The following is a 23,762-nucleotide window of genomic DNA, read 5'->3' on the forward strand; positions in this document are numbered from 1 at the left end:
GAAATGAATGGCAAGTTTCTGTAAAAACAAAGTGGATCATAAAGCTGGGGCAGCTGACTGTGAAATTTTAACTTTAGGTGACATGACATAATGAGATGTTAGCCAAATATATTGCATCAGTATGGTATCATTGGAAATAACCCATGTATACATGACCCTTATCATATTCTCCAAGTTGTGTGGCAGCATCTGTGGTGTTTGTTCCCTGCTGCTCTGGTAATGTCAGTAATCTGAAGCCATGTGGTGTGGGAACAATACAAACTGAACTGGATCTCATTCTGTCAAAAGGCCCTGTGAATTTTATTAAGGGTTGAGTTTTCCAAAAGAGTTTTGTTTAATAATTAGTTGAGGTATCTAAATTGGTGGATTGGATCCAGAGTTTCTCTTCCACTAACATTATATCCTTCCTCTGATGTAAGGAGCTTTCTGCCTCTGGATCCATACCACTTCTGCTGAAGCAAGGCTGTTTGGTGTCAGTGGAATGCTGCACTGTTAGTGGAACAGAAACTCTGGCTTCAGTTCATAATTGCTGACATTATTTAACCTATTTGCCAAAACCAGGTTTGCCAGCTTACACTGTTTTGTTCTTTTTAGTCTGAGAAAGAAGAGATCAGCAAAACAAAATTCAGACACTGCATCTGGTAATGCTTGTGGAACCCTTGTGTGCAGAATTCAGTCTGGAAAAGATGACAGAAGTAAAGACATTTTGGCACAAACAAATGGTTCCCGAGAAAATGGCAAAATGTCTGGGGAAAAGGAAGACTGTGTCACTGATGGAGAGAAAAAAAAGAAGAAAAATAATCAGCCAAAGGATATTAGGCGCACAGATCTCAAGAGATACTATAGCATTGGTGAGTTGAATGCAAGAATTGTAGTAATTTGCCTTTTTCTTGAAAGGTGCTCTTTTTTGAAATTTAAAGTGTTTTTAAATGTAACAACCTGAAGTGTGCACTTGTGTGTTTTAATGCTGCTGTTCTGCTTTCAGTAATCTTATTCCTTTGAGTCAATATACAATGTATAAACGTGTTATAGTTTTATAGGCTTCTCTCTTCATTTCAGAAATGTTACAGAAACATTATTGATTTACTGATCTTAACAAGACTGGGTGTGCAAAGTGTTGGTGTCAAAATACAGTCTGTTATACATATTTGAAAGCATTGTGGTGGATGAATAGCTTGGTACAGATCATAATCCTGAAAATGGTGACTCGGTCCTTATAATAGGCTGTTGTAGATAGATACCAGATCAGCCATGCTGGGGGCGGGGGGGATATTGAGGTTAGCTAGATAGTTACCACATTGCTCACTGAATGGATTTCTATACCATGTAAAGTTGTGGTTGGATCTAGACGAAGTTTTCCAGTGGCAGAATGGAACTTTTCAAACTGCAGCCCACTGATGCCTACAAACTGCTGCTCCTGTGGGAATGTCATGAGGGGGGGGGTGTCTTCAGTGGAAAGAGGAGCAGTGGAAATTGCCAGTTTAGTCTGAATGCAGCCCTTGGAGTAATTTCCTCTGTTCAGATGACCTCTGTGGTTCTTGACAGATTTGTCAGTTTATTTTTTATATATACACATTCTGTGTACTATTAACAAAACTGTTCTGCTTTTGAAAACTGCCTTCCTTTGTAGAGAACCATAATATTTTAGTCTGCTAATTATTTTTTTCATTAAGGTAATCTCTGAGATTCCTGGTTGATTTGCCAGCCCAGCATTTTATAAACTCATCATAATGTGTGGATAATGAAAGCAGTACATAGAGTATGACTCCCCCACGCTGCATCTTCCTGCTGGCTCCACAGGCAGGCCTTTGAGGGGCCGCAGAGCTGATAGGGAGGCACAACATGGCCCCACAGCTGCTGTAGTGGTGATGGGAAGGCTGCAGGGGGGATCCCCTATGCTGTGCCCCCCCCACCAGCTCCACAGCCCCTCAGAGGCCTGTTGAAGACAACTCTATTTTTATCCTGGTGCAGGCACACCGCAGGGCCCTCAGTGCACCTGTACCAGGATAAAAAATGAGTCATTGCCAATACAGCTTGGCTTTTATGTATAGGATATATGTATATATGTGCATATATGTGTGTGTGTATATATGGTGTGTGTATTTATAAAAAATAGTTCTTTGGGTTTGCAGTAAGGTATGTGTTACTAAAGTGACTTTTAGAATGCCCATTAAACTTCTGAGAACCGCCCATTAAACTTCTGAGAACCACCCAATGTCACCTCTTGTCCTTCACATAGTTGCTGTAAAATGCTCATGTGCTGCCATGTTCTCTGTTTTTACATTTGTATTTATATAGCTGTAGTATATATTTTAAATTGAGTGATATGTATTATTTATGCTTTTAATGGTGATGTTGATTAGTTGTGTGGTGTATTTTAAGTCTGTTGTGATCCGCCCTGAGCCCACTTGTGTGGGGAGGGCGGACTATAAATTGAAGTAAATAAATAAATAAATAATACTTACAATCTGTAGGAATGACTCCAACATTTGGAAGGACATTACAAGGATAATGGGGATTGAAAATGACTGCCTGAGTTGTTTAGAAAAGGTTCAAAAGAAATTAGTTTGGAGAGTGGCACGCAGTTCGCTTTCAGAGTTCTAAAATGTTTTGCTAGTATAATAATAAATACCCTTCATAGTAATCTTGAAGAGAGAGGATATCCAACACTTTTCTCTAGTAGATTTCAATTCCTCTGTAAATTTGAAAAAGTCATAAATCTATACTGGCTAACTGATTTTAACAATACAAACCAATCATGCATTTTCTTTTGTAACAAACTCAACAAAAATACCAGTTGCAAACAAAAATGTTTCCCATTTTTCTCGCATAAGCACTTGCTAGTTTCTGTTTCAGCCAGTTTCTATCAAGGACAAAATTTCATATACAGAATAATTGTCCAGCCTGACTCTTGTCCTTTCTGGCTCTAGGTCGGGGAGTAATCTTATAAAACTATAAAACCCAGTTATAATTTTATACTTTTACTGGGGTGTATTGGACAGTTGAAATGGCTCTGGAACATGCTGAGTTGAGTCTTTGGTTCTGCTCCCCCTAAAGGAGCAGGTTCATAGTTTGGTAGTGCTGCTAGACCCGAGACTCTTGTTGGATAAACAGGTGGCAGCGATGGCTGGGTTGCCTTCTACCAACTCTAGCTGGTGAGCCAGCTGTGGCCCTTCCTGCACAGGACAGATGTTGCTACTGCGGTGCATGTCTTGGTAATATCTAGATTGGATTACTGCCATGAGCTCTACATGGGGATGTCCTTGAAGACTGTCCAGAAGCTTTAGTTGATACAGAATGCTGCAGCCAAAATGTTGACTGGGTTGTAAAGACCATATTATCCCAGTCTTATTCCATCTACATTGGCTCCCAATTTGCTTCTGGGCACAATTCAACATGATGGTATTGACCTTTATATCCCTATATGACTTGGGACCAGCATACCTTAAGGCCTTCTCATCTTCAGAGTCCCTGCTTCTGGTACCCCCGCCATCTGAGGCTAGACTGGTGATAAGCATAAGTGATAGAAGACATGAAACACAGATTAGAGACTATTTAAAAGTGATTTCTGTGATAGTCATGATGGCAAAGATATTGTATTGTTCATAATTTCATATATGCTCATATCCATCCAGAGGAGTAGTGGTAAGGAGATGAGAATACATGAGGAGGCCTCAGCAACCTACTGTGACTTGTGCATTTAGATGTTAATGATGTTGCTCACATCCTCTTCAATTTAGATAAGTTACTTGAGGATCTGTAATTGTTTCTCCATTTTTGTTGTGGTTACTAAATAGCAGCTGTGGATTTTATTTAGATCACGTCTACAGCATGACTGGGCCAGGAGTTTTAACTTCTTGCCCTTGTTCAGCATCAGAGGGTCTGTTTGAGGTTGGAACATTGATGTGGGGATCCCTTCCCTCTTCCTCCTGTCTAATTCAGCCATTTGGTTGCAAGTTTTATACCAGCAGAGTCTTTCAGTATTGTCTTGCTACATTTGCTTGGGTCAGTGTCACTTGCTGTTATCTGAAGATGCAGACAACTAATCACAGGTCAATTTACCCCTTGACCATGTTGTCTTATGACATCGAACTGTGATGGGTAACACCTCCTTACCAGACAGTGTGGTTCATTGTTGAAGAAGCGGCAAACGATATGAATATTAAGAATCTTTTAAACTTCTGGTCTGCATAATTATCAGCTAGTCTCATTCTTGCATAACGATTAGTTGTGTTGCAGCTGTTCAGATATTCTTGGGTGAAACTGATTTTTCTGAACTCAGTTTGCTGCTTAAGCTGATGTTAGTCTAGTGGACTGTTTGCACTGGGAGAAAGATGAGGGTGTTGCCGTATTAATTTTCTCAGACCATCATTGGCTTTTGACCTTTCAGCTACTTTGATCATGATGGGTCGCACCCCTCAACCACCTCTAGGAGACTTTCCTGCTAATCTTCTCCCCTTCATCACTGACCCAATGGCTAGCTTTATCAGAAGCTTTTACTGACCCAGATCTTCCAACAACAATAATAAGCAGCTTCTCACATCTTCCAATGTCTCCTAACCTGCCAAGAACCTGCTCCTGTGTTTCTGTAGAGCTCAAACAGTCAACCTTCTTTGCCTGACTGGGCATGGTGCAGGAAGTCCCTGTGAAGGGGAAGAAGAAGCAAGCAGGGGAAGAAGAGAAGATGCCACCATGCCCTAGGCAAGCCGGGATGTGCTTCACAGGGCCTCTCAGAGGCTGAAAGGGGCCTATGGATCATTACACTGTCGTGTCTTCAGGTGCGGGGGAAGGGGAGCCGTTTGCCAGTAGTTTTGTGAATGTTGTATGGGCATTGTGCAAGCACAGCCATTGTTTTCAGTTCTGGGGTGATTTAACACCCTGTGCCTTTTCTTTTTCTAATTTTCACATTATTCTGCATCCCTGGGGGTTTCCCGAGGTTGCAGAGGTGTCTGCTTTGTAATCAAGTGCCCCCAGCAGCGGGATTAAGTATCCATGGAAGAGGTGCACTTGGTTATTAGTATACAGAAAAGTGCGGGCCTGCAATAAAATGTTGCAGATTGTGTTAGGGTGACATACTGAGGGGGAGATCTCCTGGTGCCTCTTTTTAAAGAGTCTTCTCTATTTCCCCCCTTTCCAAGGATCCTTTTCTGTCTTTCCCTTCTCAAGGATTCTTCCCTTCCCCCCTTCCCCTCTATCTGCCTCTTAAGCAAATACTCCTCCCTCTGTGGCTCCCTCCCAGACACCCTTACTCTGTTCCCCCTGGCAAACACTCTTACCCTCTCCTCTTGGCAAATACCATTACCTCCCATCCCTCCTTGGCTCCCTCCAAAATACCCTTACCATTCCCCTTCACCTGTCAAACACCCTTCACTTCCCCCGCAACCCCTCTTTCCTTTTTCCTACTTACTGGCAATTGCTGGGCTCAGAGCTGGCCTTCCCTGGGCCTGCAGGATCTTACCATGCTGTAGAGCTGGCCAGGTGAGCTGGTGATTTCCACTACTGGCAGCCTCTCTATGCTCACCTTTCCCTATTCTCTCTTTCAGGCCCACTAAACAACTTACCTTTTATTTGCCCCCCCCCCACATTCACCTGTATTTATTAATTAATACTTCATGTATGTAGTGCCTTTCTTCATAATGGGGGCCCAAAGCAGCTAACATCATTCTTCATGGCTCCATATTATCCTTACAGCAACCCTGAGAGGTAACTGGATCAAAGTCACCCACTGAGCTTCTACAGCAGAGTGGTAATTTGAACCTGGGTCTCCCAATTCCTGCTCTGAAATTCTAGCCATTACATTACACTGGCTTTTGTGAGGGATGTTGTGCTGTTGAACAAAGGCCAAAACAGCCCTGGAAAGGGCCCTGCCCTTCTACTTGCCTTTTAGTGACAGAAATGAAGCCTGGAATACTGGCTAAAATGGTTGCCTAGCAACAGACACTGAGAACATCTTGTTAAAGCTACAAGTGCCTCTTCCATCATTTTGGAGTGTCTTTTTAGATTTCATATTTTTTTTGCAAATCTAGGGTATTTACCAGGTGTTTAGGAAGATCTGTCTTGTCCATTCATGGTCCCAGTCTCCAGATTTAAGTATCCACAGATCAGGGCCACTTGGTTATTAGTATATAAAATGATACTGTTTGAATACATTATTTAACACCATGCAGTTTCATCCCCCCATCAGGGGGAGGGTGTAATGCCAGCTGTAGGGGAACACAACGGGGAAAATGGCACCAAGTGGGCAGCACTTTTTGAAGCACAGTCCACCTTTTGGTGCATATTTGCAGGCAACTTGAGATCAAAGGTGGTTTGGGAAAGCACTGGGAAACCATAGAAAGACAACAGATGAGCAACAATGTTGTATGAGAGCTCAGAAATCATCTTCTGCAATCGGCAGCCCAAAGTGAATCAAAAAGCCTTTGTGGAAGTCATCACAGAAACAACATTAGCAAATAGAAACACCATTAGTCTTCTGTTTGCCAAAAAAAGGTTTTAAAAATTTGCTAGCCTTTTGAACTAGTTTTGAAGAAGCTTATCTTTGTTTGCCTTTTTGTTTTTATTTTGCAGTACATTGTTGTGCTTTCTTTGTTTTCAGTGTCATAGAAGTGTGGACCTGTATAACATTAATGAAAGTTTTCCAACCAGCATTTATGGTCTACTTGGATTTTGAATGGAATAGGGGAATCAACATTCAGCTGGAAAAATGTTTCTCAGTAAGATTTTGTGACCATCCCTAGTTTTAAATTCACAGTACTGACATAAGGAACACAAAAGCACTTTTAGGGTCATTTCTGCAAACTCCTACATAACTGAGAAATACAAGAACTGATTTCAACATCACTTTTTGAAAACTGCCTAGGAGTCTATGTGCTGTATGTGTGATCATCTTGTTTCCCTTGCTGCAAGGGATTATGCTCAAGTTTCAGCAAAGAGAGAGGAGGGGCATATGCAAAATTACATTGGTCTTTTGAACTCTGGTCAGAGCTGGATTGCATAGATTGGGGCAAGCCCCTTCCCCAAACTGCATGAGCAGTATCTTAGAAGAAGAAAAGATTGTGTCGCATTTGTTTCTAATTTCTCAGCCAGACAGAAATCAGTTTATATTTTGATGAGATCCCATCAGTTTTGCTTAGATTGTTTTTAGTTCTTTGTGAATCTCATCTGTTTTAAGACTGGCAAGGCTGACTTGGCAGGAGGCGTGGCAAAGAGTTTGCTGGAAGCAAATCACAGTTCTTTCTTAAGAAAAGAAGGTTGTGAAATACTTAAACAGGACAAAATCCAGATCTTCGAGTCATGATTAAGTGACCTGCCCCTATTCCTACACCGGCAGATATTTTCTAGGGAGTGTTGCTTTGTTCACTGTCCAGGAGAAATTTGTAAGATCTGTTTGGTGGCTTCTTCAGGAAAAACCTTAAAGGCTGTTCCATATGAATTCCTCCAAATATGCAGCAACATGAAATATGAAGAGGCTTTGTCATCTTCAGGCTACAATCCAGCAAACGAAGACAGTTATGAACCTTTGCCTGAAACAAGGGGACCACAGCAGTTATCTAATGGCAAAGAAGAAGCTCTTCAAGATTATGCACATATTTTCAGTTCAAAAGCATTTCTCCTGGTCTGTGGATTACAGGCAGCCTTACCTGGTGTTAGGTATGCAAGCCACCAATTCTGATATGCTGATAGTTAATGTCGTAGCAAAGGAGGGAGTGGGAACATGGGGATCTGTAAAAACTAGATAAGGTAAATAATTGTAGTTTTTCATAGTGTTGTTCATCCAGACTGTTTTCATCTGGTAGCTGGCCACCCTGCCCCACAGATCTGTTTAATGTCCGGTGGATGTGCAATGTGTGCGCAACTGTTTTATATAGATTTTATTGACTGATTGAGGTTTTAACTTGCTACCATGTTTTTATTGTATTTATTGCATTTTGTGATCCTCTCTGAGCCCGCTTGTGGGGATAGCAGAATATAAATTGAATAAATAAAATAAATAAAATCTCCCAGTCCTGTAAAATATTTGAAAAAGCCGCTCATGTGTTGTTCTTTGCGCATGCTGTAAATATATATGTTTTATTTAACGGAATGTTTTTTATGATTACAAGCAACCTTTGTTGATCAAGTAACAAGCCTAAATCTTGATAGCATATATTATTCTGGAGCAATCTAGTAAGGAACATGGGATTCCTTCAGCTTAAGCATTTTAGGAATTTAAGTTAATGTTCTGTTGTGTGGCATTCAGATAAAAAGGGACAAACAGTACTATTCACCCTGCATGAACACAGGTGGCAACCCTGATCATCTGTGTCCCTTTAGGCAGATCTTTAAGAACTGTTACTACTTGTTCTTGAGCTTTTACAGAGGTGGCCTCTAAGTTATGGAACAGCCTCCTGAGAACATTGGGAAGGCATCCGTTCCTTCATCCTTTAGTAGGCCATGTATGGTTTAGGGCATTTAAGGGCAGTCTGTAAGATTAACTACTGTCCACCTCCTTTTTTGATCTAATTTTTTATTGATTGATTGTAATTGTTGTTTTATGGGTTATAATTGAATTTTTGCTGGGAAATGCTGTGAGTCTTTGAGGATAAAAGCAAGGTATGAATGTTATAAATAAGCTACAAGTAACTTCTTAGGAATTTGGGGAAGGGGACTGCTTATCCCTTCCCTTTTCAACAGCTTTTTGCAGTTTGGTTTGGGGAGAAGATACAGACCCCTGTCTTTTCCCATATAAAAAGCAGGTTGACAGGAGTAGAAAAATGGCTGCAAAAGAAAGGATTGTGCAGCCAATGGTCTCCCTTGTCTACTCCTGGAACTTGCAGCTGTGGACATTGCTTTCAGTTTTAAGAGACAGCTGATGATAAGTAACCAATGGTAGTTAATATTACATTAGAGGTGTACAGTGCTTCTGTTATAATGGAGCAAGTCTTTTGAACCCTACTTCTGCCCAAATGTTGCTGCCAACATAAATAGGAGTGGGCTAAATAGACCAATAACATGACTTAATATTAAACAAACCTTTATTTCCTCTGCATGTTTTATGTTCCAGCTGATTTTCACATATCATACCATATTCATTAGAATTATTTTACTTGCATGTAAAACAAAAACGCCTCTGCCGCTTATGTGTGGAAATTGATTGTTTTGAGTTATATTTTTGTGAAATTCACTGTGTATATGCTTGCCTCAAAAAACTTAAGTATCCATCAAAATAGAAAGACTGCTCTTCAATCTAAGTATCAGTTCCTGATCTTGCAAAAACCAATGTCTATATGAGAGTCTACGTAAAGTCCTATTGTTCCCAAGCAAAGCTGTAAAAATACTGGGTGATGGGAAATTACACATTGGTAGCTGTTCTGACATTAGCAGACAGAAGTAAAGCTAACAGTGCAATCCTATGGAGAGTTACTCCAGTCTAAGGCCATTGACTTCAGTGAGCTTAGACTGGCGTAACTTACCATAGGATTGCACTATAAGTCTTGTTGATGTTGCAAACACGCAAGTACTACTCCTTGCTATGAAGTTTGTTTGTGACCTTAAGCAGATCACACCAACCTCAGGCAAGTGTGAGGATTATTATATTTAACTGTGTGGCATCCTACATAAAGATTTCCACATGGAGAACCTATGCTCTTAAACTATTACATTTGTGAAGAACTAATGCTTGACCTTCTACAATAACTTGTGAAAGGAAATACTGAATGGAATCTACTGAAAACATACTAGGATGCAGTTTGCTATGATGTAATATAGATTTCTAAAATCGTGAAGACATAAGAGAAAGTCATATAAAACTTAGCTTTTGTGTAAAAGGGGTTTTTTTTGTTAATGTTCTCATGACATAATGAGGAGGGAGGAATGTGTATGCACATCTAGCAGCTTAACTTATAAAATGGCTCAATTTCATGACTAATGACTGACCCTCAAGGCTGACCCTCAGAGTTGTGTTCCTAAGCACGTGCACTGAGAGTAAAGTTTTCCCAATACGTGAGCTTAGGGCTGAGGCTACCAGTCCTCAGATTTTAATGATATGGAGAAATACATTTTACTTTGGAGGTTTGGACTGTACCAAAACATTTACCTTTAGTTTTAAAGTTTCTATCTTAGTAGAGAATGGTCAGGGGAAGCGGCGGAGTCAAGTCAATTGCTCTTCAGCTGCACTCAGACAGGTTTTAGAAATGTGAACAGCCTGCTTGGCTATGAAGTGGTTTGCTTTCACCTTCTGCTAGAAGTAGATACCTAGCAGGGAAGAGAGATTTGGGAGGCTTAAGATGCTAGAAAGTCTCTTCCTCAAGACATCAGGAAAGTTTTCATTGACCCACAGAGGATGGGCAAACCCCTTGGCATGGAGGAGAAGTTCTCTTTTGGTGATTCCATCTAGGCAGAAGGAGTTCTTACACCTGGGCTCCTGCTGAAGGCAGCCATTGCCACGTGGAGGGCTGCAGGCCTGAAGAAAGACTCCAAAGAAATGGGAAGCTTTTAGAGCACTGTAGCTTCTAAGTTAAAAAACCTGCCTTAGAATAACAACTGCTAAGGCATGTATAAAGTGAGGGGCATAGGACTTGGGTGTTTACACCTTTCTTTTGGATCCTCTGCTCAATCTGTTTCTGTGCTAAGAGTATGTGTGTGGACATTTTTTAAACTAAATACTTTATAATTTTTAAATGCTGGTAGCTGTTCTCTGTACCACCTAAACCTCCACTGTTTGAACAAGCTATTTAAAATGGGCGGTAGGAGAAGGGGATGGTGTCATGGCAAATTGCTAATTCTGTAGTGGTGTGCTAGCACAGTAAGCAGTACCCATGGCCGGGCCTTATAATGGCAACACAGGGAAAGGGAGTTGGGAGTCCTGGCTTCTCAGTGGGTAACTCCTACAGAGTCCAAGTGGCAGCAGTTGTATACCAAAAGAGGGAATGAAAATCCTTCCAAGAGCAGGGGAAAGCGGGGAGATTGGCATGTTGCCAGACAGAGACTTGAATGGCCACTGATGTCCAGACACCTTGGAGGGCAAGATGGAGTAGTGCCCACAGTTAAGTGTGGCTATTCCACCACAAATGGGACTATTGTAGAAGAAATATGAAAGACCTGATTCAAGAACTCAACATTTGCAAAATGCCATATGCCTGTTTATTCTTCTGTCCCTTTCCATACAAATATTTGAAAAGCACTGTCCATAGAAAGTGCTAATCAGCTGCAAAGTTGTGTGGTTAGAGAGAATAGTTAGAACCTCCTTTCATAATTCATTATGTATAACTAGAGAATCACACTTGAATTATGATATCAAGTCTTTCTTTGTTCAGTTCCTCCCTTTCTTCCTCCCCTTTAAACCTTTCTTAAAATGAGGTAAATTAGTTCTTGTCTTTCCAAGGAAGTGAGCTCTGACTTGTGAAAGGTCATATTTGAATAAATAGTGTTAATCTTTATGATGCCGCTGGATTTCTGTGTTGATCTATTAAGCTGGTAGGAAGGTCCCTTTCCAGTAAGTAATGAGCATTGCCAGAGCTAGCCGGTTTTGAGTCTTTCAGAGCAATCTGTTGTAGCATAGTGGTTAAGTGGTTGGGTTTTGAATGCTCTGCTGGTTCGAAGCCTACTAGTGCCATGACCTCAGTAGGTAGCCTTGGGTAAACCTCTCAGCCCAGGTCCCCAGCTGTATTGTGAGGATAATAACAACACTGACTTTGTTCACTGCTCTGAGTGTGACACTGATCTGTCCAGAAGAGCAGTATGTAAGCACAGCTGTTGTTGTTACTATTATTTCTTCATATGAAAGTTTAGGTAAGCATGGCTATAGTCCAGCTTCGCAAGCAATTCCACAAAAATATGATTTTATGCCACAGTTTCTATTAATGCATATAAGTAGCATCATATATGATTCTGTCTAGGTGAGTAAGCAAGTGTCTGTTTGTGAATAATATAATAGCTTAATACAAAGAGGAAAAAAGATAAGAGAATTTACAGCAATTCATAAAAAAGCAAAAGGATTTGTTTCATATCTAACTTTTTCATTCCAGTATATAATATTATCCAGCATTCACAAAGCTTATCTGTATTATTTAGTAATATGCTAACTTACTTGATAAGACCACATTCCAAATATAATTAAACCACTCTTTTATAGAAGGGGATTATATTCCCCCCTAATATGCTGCAGTAACCAATTTAACAGCTGCAAACAGAGTTAAATTGTCTGAAGAAGCTACCAGAATTATCTTAGGATTTGGTGGTATATTAATTACTACATAACATATCATTAATCAACTGGATCATGTTTTTCCAAAATAGGTTAAGTTTTAGACAAGCTGAAAACACATGAATCAAATCTACATGGCCGCAATGTATCTCCTGTATATATCTGATAAAATTTCTGCTGTAATCACTTGTTTGTGAGACATAAAAAAAGTATTTTCCAAAAATGTTCTTTCACATTCATTGAGATTCGTTTGAAGGATAGTTTTTCCCAGATTCATTTCCATTCCTGTGAGGTAAAGGTAAAGGTAGTCCCCTGTGCAAGCACCGAGTCATTATTGACACGTGGAGGGACGTTGCATCATGACATTTTCTTGGCAGACTTTTTAATGGGGTGGTTTGCCATTGCCTTCCCCAGTCATCTACACTTTACCTCCAGGAAACTGGGTACTCATTTTATCGACCTCAGAAGGATGGAAGGCTAAATTAACCTTGAGCTGGCTACCTGAACCCAGCTTCTGCCAGGATTGAACTCAGGTTGTGAGCAGAGGTTGGGCTGCAGTACTGCAGCTTACCACTTTGTACTAGGGATGTGCACTGGGGAAATATTTGGTTTTCCCACTTCGGGTTTACCCGAAGTGGAGAAAAGATTTGGAATAACCCAAAGCCTGAAGCGGCAATTTGCTTCAGGTTTGGGTTATCGGAAATCGCTTTGGTATGCTTCGAAATGATTTGGAGCATACCAAAGTGAGACCCCCACCTCCACCCTGAGCCCCCTTCCCCCAAACCCAACCCCACTTACCTTTCCCAAAGGCTGCAGCCAGCGCCTCTGGTGCCCGCACTGCCGCTTCAGCCATCACGGCGGCCAGCAGGGCATCAGGGAAAGCCACCGCCGGCACTGCTGCTTTGATTCGGTATTTCCAAATTGGGGCCATTATACTGGCCCTGATTCGGAAATACTGAATCTTTTTGAATTTTTTCCGAACCGGTAACCGGTAATAAGGCGCACACCCCTACTCTGCACCATGGGGCTCTTTCCATTCCTGTGAACTAAAACCAATTTGTAAACTTTCTTCCTTTTATAAATGTAGCTTAATACAAGGTATCTAAACTTGATAATAGTGAGTAAACCTGTGCTATCATTTCACTAGAGATATGATCGTCACTGATTACAGATTCAAAAGGGAGTTTTTGGTTACAAACTGTTGTGCTTTCTTAATAAGGCCGTGGCTACAGGCCTTGTTTGAAAAAATTGAAAAGGCAGTTTATTCTCTCTTACACATAATTTTATCATAATTTGACATAAGCTGATCATAACTGTTCTAACATCTAATTTACCATCCCTCCTGTCATTAATATTATTTTATGACACATATCATGCAGTTCATCATTAAGCAAAGAAGAAGCTAGAGGTGAAAACCCCAACTTGAAAATGATTTCACTTTATACTACTCTAATCAGGTGGAACTTATAATTAATTTCCTCACCTCCAACTCTGTCAAAACCAGATCAAAACTGTCAACTTCAGGAAATTTTCCAAGTAAGATTCCAAGATTGGTATGTCTTTGGCCTCCACATATCTGCCAGTTTCAACGTAACTGCTCTGTAATAGAGTTTTAGATTAGGCACCCTGAAACAATTATTGTAAGCCACCTTGAACCCCGCGGCATCTAAATGTTTTAATTAAATAAATCATTTTTGTGATCTTTTAATGTTAGAACTATATCACTTTCATAAAGACAGATTTTTGAAACATGATGACTGAAATGTGTTTCAAAGTTTTTCTCTCATTTTTTCATTATCCTGGCTAGTAATATCCAAAGGTTCCGTTTTCTGGATGTTGGCTTAGAAATGTTAATATAAAAGGTGGACAGATTTAGATAAACATTTCATTTAAATTGTATTTGTATCCTGTTCTTCCAAAGTGTTCACCGCTGCATGCAACATTTTTTACTCTATATTTAATTCATAAGAAGGTTTATCTCATGTACTTTAAAATGAGGCCTTCTCCACATACACAAGCTAAATAAAAAGTAACCCAGGAGATCTGTGATTAGACTTTCTTGTTTTGTTTTTAAACTAAAAAAAAGCCATGGAAGGGCTTAATTCAGATGAGGGTACTGGCACAGGATAAGGGAAGGCGTACTGTTACCTTATGAGGAGGTCTTGAGAGTTGGGGGAATTAACGTGCAAGGAGAGGCAGTGAGAGGCAGGTAACTTTAGAATCTCCACCTGTGTATATGAGGATTGTCTCAGTTAGAGAACTCTTTCAATGAATTGACAGAGCTAACTAGAAAGCAGTGGTGAAAATTGGACAGAGTTTGAGGGATTGGGTGATAGTTACCATCCAGAAGACGGCATCCAGGAGAGAGAGCATTGAGCGACTAGTGCATCAATGCAGAAGAGTTCAAACAGAGGTCCAAGGGTGGATGCTGGATCTGAGAGCATGCACACAGCTATGGTGGAGGGGTAGTCCAATTATACTGTGGAATACAGGGGCAAGACTGCATCTTCTACCCCAAAACAATAACTTAATGGTTGTTTCCGGGGTGGGACAAAGGACTGGGAAGCTGTCTCCATGGCAAGACAATGAACTGGGAAAGTTTAATGAAGTCTTCTCAGCCAGAACTAAAGTTATCAACGATGACTGAAGACCCGTGAAGTATGGATGAGTGAGGCTCTGAGTCGCCTAAGAATAGAAGAGTGAATCAGGGGAGATCAGTAGGGTGTGTTGTGGTGATTAATTCAGGAACTCCGGGAGGACCTTTTGTCTTAGAATCTATGCACAACTCTGGGGCATGGGGGCTAAGAGCTGGCCTTGCCTGTCATCTCACATGCTAACGTGTTCTGTCTTCCAGCCAGGATCTGGCTTCCATATTTCTGCCTGCTGGGGTAGTATTTTGTGTTTGAAATACACTCAGAGAAGGGGCTTATGGCATAACCATATTCATAATATTATGAGGGCAATAAGACTAGTAATTCTTCTTTTCTCTGTGCCATTTTCTAATACAAATCTGGGTCCCAGACTTACCCGGTGCTCCAATTTGCAACATGTGGGAGTAAAGAGGTGTGGAACATGGTGGCTGCCATTAATCAGGGCCTATAACACAACAAACCAAGGCTCAATACAATCAAAACCCAAAAGGTGTAATTCAAATTTACATATTATAAAGTGCAAAAGTGCTACAATTTCATATATATGTACAAAAAGTCATAGAATTACAAAAGTGCATCAATACAGCGTCCGTTCATTAATCAATGTACACTAATTACAAAATACACAAATCTACATTTGTCCGGAAACAATCCAATGAATTAAAGTGCAAATGCTACAATTAGTAAGGAGAAGTCGGTAGGTAGGAGATCGTGCCGCCAGAATGTTGCAAAGACAGTCCATACAAAAATCAATTGTATGTACAGAAAGAGCGCCGACAGGGGTTTGCAGGCAAATGTAATTAACCCGTTTCGTGAGGACCACTCCTCACTGGGCGTAAGATCTTTCGGACTGAACATACTGTGAATAAAGAAAACACAATCCACAAGCTTGCTCATAATTATAATACACTCACAATATATAATTGCAAAGGAAAAAAACACACAAAAGGCACAAAAAACAAGGTCTCCTACCATTCCTCCACCAGCGTGATTCACGGACATGCAACAAAGAAAGGACTGCTGTTAATTAAATCTCCACAAGGGGGAGGGGCAGAAATCTATGGAGGATCTTTGCAAGGGTCCCAAAACTTACAAAAAACACGAGAAATCAATCTCTGAATTTAAGCCATTTGGTGCCAAAGAGTTTAAGCCAAAAATCCATTTGGATTCCAAACGTAGCAGCAATTTTGTCTGATCCAGAGCGAAGGGGCAGTCCAAATGATCAATTACCGAAACTTTGAAGTCATTTGAAAGATGTTTCTGTTCATAGAAGTGGGTTACAAGGGGTGCCTCCCACACTAAATTCCTAATTCTAGACAGGTGTTCTTGTATCCTGACTCTTAAAGGGCGCGTGGTACTTCCTATATATAGTAAGGGACACTTACACTGAATGACGTATATCACGTTATGTGACTTACAGTTCGAAAAGAAATGTGTGTGGGGGCATTAATCAGGGCCTGGCAGCTTCCAACAACCTCCTTGGAATGGCACAGGCAGCCTGGGGTTCAAAAAAACGACCGGCCAGCCAATCAGCAGTGGGCTGGCCAGGCTTGCACTGACAAGGGCTTTGCAGCCAGTGGACCGGATGGGCATAGTTTTCCCTCTGTCTTCTGGCTGGAGATAAATTGCAAAGCTGGCCAGGCTTCTAGCACTCTGCTCCTGAACTGGCTTCCCACCCATACTTCCCTTGTTTCTAGAGATTGTTGGGTGTTTGGATTCACGAACTAGGCTATTCTCTCTGTCACAACTTTGGGAGGGGTGGTTTTAGCATTGGGCACAGATCCTTTTGGGGGAAACAGGACCACAAGACCAGTTTCCCCATGCTTGAGGGTCCATTTAAAAGATCTTGGGGATGATGCATTGCAGGGACAAGCCTAGTCAGAGGCATGCTCACTCCCAGGTGGCATGGGGATCAACTCAGAGGTTTGTGCCCATGTGGAATCCCATGGCCTATCATCCCATGGTTTCCCCCTTACAGCAGGTGAGGTGAGGGGGTCATCAGCCAGCAGGTGGGTCAGCTTGATGCTTGGATCCACACTGTACGCTGCAGCAAGGGTCCATAAGCTGTAAGCCAAAAAAGTTGTGACATTTTAAAAATTCCAGTAAGTTGTCTTAGGTCTTCTCTTGCTTTTTCCTTAACCCTCATCTCCTTAACGTGGGCTTGCAATTTCTCCTTTCCATGTATTGTTTCCAACTGAGAGTAAACATACTGGTACCAATATGACACGGGTATGGTGTGTGGTTTTTTTGCGCAGGACAAATAGCTGGGCATTGAGATAGGAAAATGGCAGCGTGGAGGGAAGATTAGCCATCTTCTTCCCTAGCTCCATGACTCAGACCCATATTAGGTTCTAATAGTCTGCTTTTAGACTTTTTTTGAAAAGGGGGGATATTGTAGTCATGGAATTCCTATGATGTGTAAAGTTTGGCCTAATATTTAATATTCTATACAGAATATTACTATTGAGTCTCAAAGAACACAAGTCACAAAATTATCAGTGAGGCATCTTCTATTGAACCAGCAGCTCTGTGTGTGAGTACTTGAGGTATTGTATTAAGCAAAACTTAATACTGAACAGAACTGCAGTGTGGTTTGTATGCTTACAGTCTGTTAGAACAATGGAGGTCTCATTAGTTCCTTTAATGTTGTGATCACAAAACCCTTTTAAAGTATTAAATATCTATCTGGAGGACAAAAATGGAGATTACAGACAATTGTAATAATTCCTCACAAAGCTCAAAATGCTGTTTATCTATTGTTCTGGCTAGTTAGTATGGTTATACTTATCAATTCCCCATCATGTTGATAAAGTTGAATTTTGTTTTAGCACAAAGTTGGAAAGGTCAGAGATGGGAGTGGTCCAGTTGGTAGAAATATTCCCCTATAGTCTGTAAACAATTATATGCATGCTTTTCTTTGTGAAAATTTCCAGTTCCATGTTTCACCTATATTGTTGTTATTGGGAATATATTATTTAATATCAGTTTAGTACTATAACGTATACATATTAATGGTTTTAATTTTCAGTTTTGGGTAACTGATATCCTGGTTTCTTGTTCAGATGAAAATCAAACCAAAACTAATGAGAAGAAAGAAAAGAAAATGGTCTCCCAGAAACCCCCTGGTACAATAGAATATACGGTAAGAACTGATTGCACAGAATTTGCTGGGGCATTTAAATGACCAGATAGCCATGTCAGCTATCTGGCCATTTAAATTACATCTTCGCTTTGTCTCCATTTTTTTGTCTACCTACCAACAAACAGAACTTTGAGTTTTTGTCCAAGTATAGGGCATGCATGTAATCTCAAAAACAAGTATTTTGTTCACAGCTTTATATATGACTTATCTATGAGTACCTTCTTCTCCCGGTGTACCTATAGCACTATTGGTCTTCTGCCACTGTCACTAACTTTGGTCAAGTCCAGAAATTGTTGTTAACACTGTGGTAAATGGAAGAACGTACTTTATTAATAAAGATAGTCATGGTCCCCTTGTGATAATTGTTCAGATTTAATTAACACTACCAAAAAGGTGCTTTCAACTCAGAAGAGGAAAATACCCCAACATCTTATAGTATCGTGGAGCAGAAAATCTAGTTATTCACTCTTCTTCACTCAACCATTTTCTTAAACTAGGTTTACATATGCTGCAAAATATCATTGGAATAGGGTAAATTATACCTAGTGTGGAGTGAATCTAGTTTGCTGTGTATACACTATCCTTTTATTTTGTAAACAAGGAGCCTAAGTAGACCAAGGCTGCTTCCACATGTCCTTAATGGGACGGCCTGCCAACGGAACTCTGGCGAGTTATCTCACTCATTACACATGTCATCATTTCCCATGGGTGAGACCTGTTTTGGTCCATGTTTATTTTTGATGCAGATTTTCCGTGCGATTATCCTACAGTATCAATGCATGTGGAGGCTTTTTTACACTTCCCACAAATCTCTAACCCCTCCTCTTGCCATTACCCCTCCTTTAAACATCACACATGGGTCTGGCTCACATACGCGATCGTATAATTCACCCCCCCCCCCTTTTTATGGTCCTTGCGGTATTACAATATCAATGTATACAAAGAGAATCATACTGCAGTGCTTGCTACATTGGATCACTCAGCAATTGGACTATCAGTCTAGGAACAACATTGAGAACAGAATGTTATTTCTGATTTTATTTTAAACTAGCAATAAGGGCCATTGTTTGGGAAAATACAATGGGCCCTAGCAGCACTCCCTCTACAGCATCAGTTGAGGGAGTGATTTGGGAAGAGATCGGGGGCTCCATCCTCCTCTGGCCCCTCGGCCACCACTTGGTTTGTGCATAGCCCTCCTAAGGCCCTGCGAAGGCAATGAGGAGATCCGGCCTCTGCAGGACCTTGGAAGGGCCTCACAGCCACGCTGAGCTTTCTAGACCTCTGGAGGCAGCAGGGAGGCAAACCGTTTTGCCCCCAACTCACTTCTTATCCCTGTGTACTGTGCTTGCATGGGAATAAGGAGTGAGTGGTTGGGAACATGCTGCAAGTGCTCGAAAAAAAAAGAAAGTTGGGCAGGAATACGCCAACATCATTTGTGACGAGGTGCAGATAAAGAACACATTTTCTGTTTTGGGACCTTTTTTTAATGACAAACACCCACAAAACACTCATGAGAATGATGCATGTAAAAAGTGAGTTCTCAAATCGGATTGGGAAGACGTGATTTTGGGACAGGGAAAACCCAAAAAAATGGAACATATGGAAGTGTCCCAATACTGTTGACTTGCCACATATTAAGGTTTTGTTTTCACATTGATTCCTACCGTCAAGTCTTCCCAATCTAGTGTTTCCCACTGATTCTCATGTACATATTGCAAAGGTAAGAGAATTTGTATGTGCAGGCATACTTGGTCTATCCTTGGTGGCTCACAAACATCAAATGCAAGCCTTAGAAAGCCATTCCATGTTTGAGTTGGAGCAGCCGCTGCATCAAAGAATATTTTGAGTGTTGGTATATGTCTTAATATACTGTGGGGTAGAACAGAAAGTATGCTTAGAAAACTGATTCTAGTTTTCTGGAATTTCTGGAAACTGATATATAATTAACAAAACAATAGAGACTAGTCTATGAAAATACCAAGTTATAAATGCAAGGAAACAGAAGATAAATTGCAGTTTGTACAATTTCATTTGAAAGTTTCTTGTAAGTGAAGTTTGAGAAAAGAGATTTTTGGTAGACACTTTTTGGCGATATACTGCATTTATAGAATTATTTTTAAGAAATGATGTTACAATGTGGTAATAAGAAATGTGAATTGCAATATTGTGCTTTAGAGATGGATTTGTGATCACAACGTATTTAAAATGTAATCTCCCCCTCACTTTTTTTCAGGCTGGAAGCCAAGACACCCTAAACAGCATTGCCCTGAAGTTTAATATCACTCCAAATAAACTTGTGGAACTAAATAAGCTTTTCACGCACACAATTGTTCCAGGCCAGGTAATTTTATAATGGCTAAATCCCAGTTGCTAAAGATAAGTATGTGTTAATAGATTACTGCAATTCTGAAATAATTTTTAAATGATAATACACCAGGGTAAGTGCTTTCAGGCAGATAATGATTTTGGATATGCATTTTTCATGCTGTGGATACATTGTGCATTTTTCATGCTGTGGATACATTGTGCTTGCTGTTGTCTTAAGCACGTTTTTCCAGTTACTGCTAGTATCATGAGTATCAGAATTCTGATGAGTACTTTACTATTCCTTGCACAGAACATGGACTCTGTTCCTGCAGCCCCTTCTGATTCTGGGAACAACCGCTTCCAGGGTTGCAGGACTTGCCAAAAGGAATAGCAGCACAGATTTAGTTGGAGGACAGAAGGTTAAGGGGCTGCTCCTTTTGCAAGCACAGTTCTGCTGAGAACAGGAGCTGAGTTTAATCTCCTTGTTCTTTCTTACTGCAGCCCATTGACTCACATGGCTGTTCCTCTGCATGGGTCCTTTGATTCCCAGGAATGATCCCCTGGGAAGTCATAAGAGGGTGTAGGAATGGAGAGGAACAGGGAGAAAGTCTGTCTGCCTTCCATGCAGATACATGCCCATACTTTTCATGCAAGGTGTGCGAAACGCGCCTCTAATACTTGTGTGATGTCTTAGTGTTTATTCATTGTAAACATACTTCTGACTTCTTGTAGATGGGCGGGGGGTTGGGACAAAGCAAGGAAGCAGCAGTCAAGTTCTAGTAGTTTGTATAGTGCTCTTATTCTGAATGTTAGAATTTCCAGATGAAGGAAGCACCAGCACTTGTCATGTTGCAGTGTTGCAGCCTATGCTTAAGCCCGGTGGGGAGGACGGCGCGCAAAAGAGTCAGAACAACCAGAGCTGGGGAAAACAGGCCACAACTTTATTGCAACAGAAACAAGCAAACAAGGAGCATTGGCAAGCATGTGGATCGGATCTCACGCAAAGGCTGGCCCGCCTGCCAGCCACTGACCCCTCCCCCCCTTCAGGACCCCCGCTGAAGGAGGGGGCACCGAGGAGTGACATTATGGGGGGAATCAGATGGGTGTATACCCCTGCCTGATTCCCCTGCCACCTGGGAGTGAGTACCGCAACCCCCGCCCGGGTCTGCCACTCACCTCACTCCCAAGATTCCATATGGGAATCCCCTGAACAGGGTACCAGGGCCGTGGCCCTGGTCCCCCCAGCTAGAGATCCGATCCAATGCTACCCGCAAAGCTGTGACAAATAATTCGAAGAAAACAGGGAGTGGAGGGTGGGGTTCGCGTCCCGGTGCAGACTGCCGGGAGGCGGGGGCCGGGTCTGCTTAAGTGCAGAGCCGGCGGACCAGAGGGAGAACCTCGCCCTCCAGGTCCGGCGGTTGGCCCCGCCCCCCCGGCGGCCGCCCCCCCGGCAGGCTGATTGGGCGGCCAAGGTTCAAACTGATTGGCCGCCCAGACCGGGGAGCCTGCCGGGACGCCGACGCCGAGGACACGCAGCCGTTCTTCCCTCCGGCCGCCGGCTGCAAAGCCTCCGCCCGGTAAGTCGGGCCTCGGTCCCTTCTTACACTCAGGGGCTGGGGTAGGGTGGGAGGGGAGGTTTGAGAGATGTTGGAATGCCATATAAGTAGAAAAAATAAAGGAGTCTTGTCAATGACTAGCAGGTTTATTGAAGCATAAGTATAGAAATGTTGAAATTTTAGTCAGTGGCATGCATAGACAGTAGAGTGAAGGGAAACATTTTTGAAAAGTAGGTTAAAATGTTATATGGAAATGTCATTGCCTTGTATGTCCCTTGCATGTCATGGATTTTCAACCCCTCGCATTTTCTCAACAGTTGACTGAGATTTCATTTCTGCATCTGATAAAATGTGCTGTAGCCCACAAAAGCTTATGTTTCAGCACACCTGTTGGTCTTTAAATTGCCTTTTTGTTATTTGTCACAACAGGTTAACATGGCTACCCCTCATGAATTAGTAATCCTAGAAGACAGTTGTCTCGGAGCAATATAAACTACTGAACTTTTATTGAGTGTGGAATCTTTGTCTGGCTCTTCTAGTTTTTTCAGATTTTTATATTTGGGGAACATATTTCATCCAGGCTTGTCTACTATCTGAGAACATTCTAAAGTATGCCCTCAAGTCAGGCGAACTGCTAGCCCACTATCAGCTTGTGCAAATTAAACATACACACTAGAATACATTCAAAACGTGCTTGTGATAGCAATTACAGAGAAAGAGAGGCAATGATAGTAAGCTTGTGTTCCATTCATGAACTTCTAAAGAATCTCAGGGTTCCATGGGACAGAGTTTGAAAATCACTGTTGTACATAATGTATTATGCTGAACCTGGAGTTCTTTGTACTTTATACTATAATATGTTTAATCTTGCTTCTTTTGGTCTAGGTTCTATATGTGCCAGATACTGATCCTGGTTCCTCTGCTGGAAAGCTATCTTCAAGTCCTTGTGCTCATGTTTCACCTTCATCATCAGATGCAGAATATGATAAACTTCTGGTGAGACTCTCAAGGATTTTTGTTCTAAGACACTGCTTAAATAATTAATCATGTCAAACTGTCTTGTACATTAGTTTTGATTCCTCAAAACAATGGATAATTACAAAAGTTTTCATCAGTGGAAAAGAGCAAGAGTCTAGTAGCACCTATAAGACTAACAAAATTAGTGGTAGGGTATGAGCTTTTGTGAGCCACAGCTCACTTCAGTTGGGAAGGCAAGAGTGGGGGTCAAAAGCAAAACAGTCAAAACTGGTGGGTGAATCCTCACTTCCCAGAGTAACGAGAGTCACCGCCAGTCTTTTTGAACTAACCTTCAGCTGTGAGACTGAGATTACAAGCCTCCAGACTTACTGGGTACTAAACAAGAAGTCAGCCCTGCAAGATGGGACACCTTCAGGTTGAGCTCCACAAAATAATTACTTGGGTAGCTGTAGCCAAAATAGGCCAAGATACTGGATTTCGATTGAAGCCCCCAAACCCAAAGAACAGCACAGAAGTGTAAGTAATGGGATTTATTAAGAAGACTGCAAGAAATTACAAACAGAGAAGTTGTGCAGAACAGGAAAGAAAATAACAAATCTACATAAATACTTTAAAATACCATGCAGGTTTTGGTTCTCTGACACAGGTATGACCAACAAGTCACATTAGAGGCCCAAGGTCTGTGTAGAACTCCAAGGTCCTGTGCTGACATCTATCCTGGTAATCAGGTGCAGAGCACAAAGAAGCATTGTAGCAGGAGGCATCCATCAGCAACCGTACAAAATGAAGGAAGGCACAACCGAGAATGAAAAAAAAAACTGTGCTTTATTGCAGGCTGCTTCAGTATAGCCTGATCCTGATTAAACAATTAGGGATGTTGCTAGGCCTTATGATCATGTCCCTCTGCAGCTGGAACCTATTCACGGTTAGAGCAGCTCTACCAT

General features: G+C 41.4%; 1 protein-coding gene across 2 annotated transcripts in view; it reads left to right on the top strand.

Annotated features, from left to right (window-relative positions):
* NCOA7 (nuclear receptor coactivator 7) overlaps nucleotides 1–23,762 on the top strand; it is a 94,364-nt gene that overhangs the window by 36,293 nt on the left and 34,309 nt on the right. For both annotated transcript variants that reach the window (XM_055003484.1, XM_055003563.1), the window contains exons 3-6: nucleotides 595–851; nucleotides 17,898–17,977; nucleotides 20,211–20,318; nucleotides 22,726–22,836. In XM_055003484.1, coding sequence (XP_054859459.1) covers nucleotides 595–851; nucleotides 17,898–17,977; nucleotides 20,211–20,318; nucleotides 22,726–22,836 — 556 coding nt within the window. The remainder of the gene's footprint in view (nucleotides 1–594; nucleotides 852–17,897; nucleotides 17,978–20,210; nucleotides 20,319–22,725; nucleotides 22,837–23,762) is intronic.

This window comes from Eublepharis macularius, chromosome 1 (genome assembly GCF_028583425.1).
Source record: "Eublepharis macularius isolate TG4126 chromosome 1, MPM_Emac_v1.0, whole genome shotgun sequence".
Taxonomy (NCBI): domain Eukaryota; kingdom Metazoa; phylum Chordata; class Lepidosauria; order Squamata; family Eublepharidae; genus Eublepharis; species Eublepharis macularius.